The sequence below is a fragment of the Trachurus japonicus genome, chromosome 21 (genome assembly GCF_045865225.1).
Source record: "Trachurus japonicus isolate A0001 chromosome 21, Traja_1.0".
Lineage (NCBI taxonomy): Eukaryota > Metazoa > Chordata > Actinopteri > Carangiformes > Carangidae > Trachurus > Trachurus japonicus.
In genome coordinates, this window is record NC_140927.1 from 12,683,461 (window position 1) to 12,686,478 (window position 3,018).

The window sequence follows — 3,018 nt, forward strand, 5'->3', positions numbered from 1 at the left end:
TTACTTTGAGACACCACATTTCAGATTGGGGTCATGCATTCTGTCCCACACAACGAACATATCAGATGATACGAGTCTGTGTAACACTAGCACATTTCTGAAAAAGCAAGGGTCAAGCTGATCTATTTTTTCGGTAGGGAGCTTCCATCCGAACGGCATAACACCAATGTGATGCCTGGGCTCGAGTTTAGCTTCTTGCAAACACAGCCCCATGTAAGCATCTTCCATGGTAATTAAGGGAACTCTTTTGGACGCCTTGTGGATGGCCATAGCTGTGTACCTAGACATGAAGTAACCCGCACCACTACAGTAGGGAGCATATTCGTCTGGCTCATACAAAGTTTTTGGAACAAAATACTTAGTATGTGGGTCTCTGATGGGGTTCCCCCACATCATATGGCCCACATAAAGGTGCTTGCTTCCATCATTGTCAAGGCTTTGGAGATAGTCAACGAGGTTGTCTGTGCTGACAAATATGTCATCATCACCGTCAAACAGGAAGCGAAATTGACGACAATTTTCATCCAGCCAATCAAAAATCAGTGACTGTTTCAAGGTGAGGTTGAAATAAGTATCCATGAAGTCCCATTGGAGAATGTCATTATACCTCTTTTGCTCTGCTGCGATTATGTGGTTCCATCTCTCTTTCTCAAATCCTTCACCATTCGTTCCGAGCATGAAAATTGTTCGAATCAACATACCATTGTATACCCTCTCCTGCGCCCAAGTTTTCCGCAACACCTCTCTGCGCTCAAAGCTGGTGGAGGAGGATTTGATGACCAGCAGAAGGAAGATGTCCATGGGATTTTCAGTTCCTCCACATTTGTCAGGGACGTCCAGTATCAAGGGGTAGTTACGACAGTGACGATATAAGAGCATGTCCTTCATAAAGTTGGGATATTCGTTGACGCCTGGGAGGCTGGCAGCAGTCAGATTTGGCTCGCATTTAAAAGACTCTTTGACACTTGGCTTTGGTACACTGACGGCCTGTTTCACATCTTCTTCCAGGAGGGTAAAGTCGTCTTGAAAAGAATCTTGATACAAATAAGCAGCCAAAGCAAGAGCCCCCAACAGCAGGATTACCACTGTGTTGATTATTGTTTGCCTGCAGTTTAAAAAAAATACTTAGAATTATCAGCACATCTCAATCAGACATTTAGCAGTGTATAAAAAAATATGATCACAGAGTCACACTAATGGCCTAAGAACCTCCTGACAGACCTCTTTTTGCCTCTTGTTTCATACACTGTGATAGTGAGTCACTGTAACACCCAGTTCACTTCTTCATGAATGACTGAAAAAGGCTGCTGGATATTCCAACCCCCTTCTAATATGCATTTTAGTATTTGGGAGGAGTATCAGGTTGAATGTCGAGGGCTGGTGTGTCATGACATGCTTAAAACAAGCAGGTGTTCTAGCCCCTTTTCTACATAAACATCTATAGGTGTAAACCGTTAATATATCTATTTGAGTGTTTTGGTATATCAGTGGCGTGCCAGAAAAGAGACATTGGGTGTGCACCAGCAAAGACATTGGATGTGCCAAATTTATTTTCAACAAACTGGTACACTTGGTTACACTTCCACAAACATTCAAAAGAATGTATCTTTCTCCATTCCAACATAACAGTACAAAACATATCCACATGATGTGTGCGTTCTCATCAGTAATAACAAACCAGTGTTATGCGCTCTCAACAAGCCATCAGACACAGACTGCACATAATAACTTGGGCTTAACAGTCCCATCATTTTTGGCAAGCCTGATCATACTTGTCTTCTATATGCAACGTTGAGTAAAAAAAAAAAACTGTTAGGCCTACTAACTGCTCTTCTTACATTTACATTTAGAGATGCTTTCAATAAATCTTGTTGTCTTTTCATTTAGTACAGTTTCATGAAAAAGAAAAACGTCTGAATTTATATTTTCTTTTCTTACAATTTCAATTTTATCAGATATTAGTGCTCCATAATCTTTTTGTTTATACTGTACAGATTCTAGGGATATAAAGTACTTAAAGATACTCCATTAAATGACAGTAGACAAAAATGCCAATGTACTGTATATATTTCTGCTGCCTTGTATTGCAGATGAAACTATAAAAACGCCTTTGCACTCTGTTCCTAAGAATAAGCATATCTCAAAAGCAAAAAAGATACATTGTTGCAATGACTTCTATAGTGTTCAGGAATATTTTGTTTATTTTTGTACCTTTAGATATGTTTTGGATCACCATTTTTTGTGTATTTATTAAGTAAAATGTGATTTAAAAAAGATTTTTGTAATTCTTTTCATGCCATAATTTTGAAACTTTTCTAAGTTATTATTGCCCATTGACTTTAATAACCTTTTAGCTTAGGTTGTACAGATCATAGAGATATGAAGCACTTGAGGATACTCCAAGAAATGACACCACTATGCACAAAAATAACATAGTAGGCACTGGCAGACCATTTCTATTGCAGTTTTTAAAGGGTTTCTCCAAGGAGAATTTCGTAACACAAGTGTATTACATGTAGAGGGCTACCTATTTTATATAAGATAATGATTGTTAGACAAATCAAACTTACCTGCGCATGTTGGTAGATGTCAGCCAATGCTCCGTATCCCTTTGAAAGCCAGGTAAAGACTGAAATTATTTACTAAATGGGCTAGTTTTTGGTGATGAGGTGGAATGTCATTTCAACAAACCCACATGATACAAATAGCAAAGAGTTGAACCAATGAGAATTTGAGGCATACATGCAGTAATACAGGTTAAACTCCCCAGGGAGAGAAAATAAAACAGCCCTGACTCAATGAGATGACCATTGCCCAGGGCCTGGGGGTACTGTAAATTATTCTCATTTTTTACCTCAACTTGTTGTCTGAGTGAGAAATGAAGGAGGGAGATAAGCAGGCCCAACCCTTGTGACAGTGAGCAGAAACACTGATCATCAGTGCTTTGAATTGGTTGTGAAAAATGTAGCAATGCTTGTAAGCCCCACTGTTGCATGTGTATGTTGTAAAACAATGTAA

General features: G+C 39.0%; 1 protein-coding gene across 1 annotated transcript; it reads right to left on the reverse strand.

Annotated features, from left to right (window-relative positions):
• Positions 1–2,578, reverse strand: LOC146964848 (N-acetyllactosaminide beta-1,3-N-acetylglucosaminyltransferase 3-like). The gene is made up of 2 exons (XM_085764252.1): positions 2,571–2,578; positions 1–1,105 (listed from the first exon to the last, which is right to left on the reverse strand). The coding sequence occupies exons 1-2, from the start codon at positions 2,576–2,578 to the stop codon at positions 1–3; spliced, it is 1,113 nt and encodes a 370-aa protein (XP_085620378.1).
• Positions 2,579–3,018: the final 440 nt, after the last annotated feature.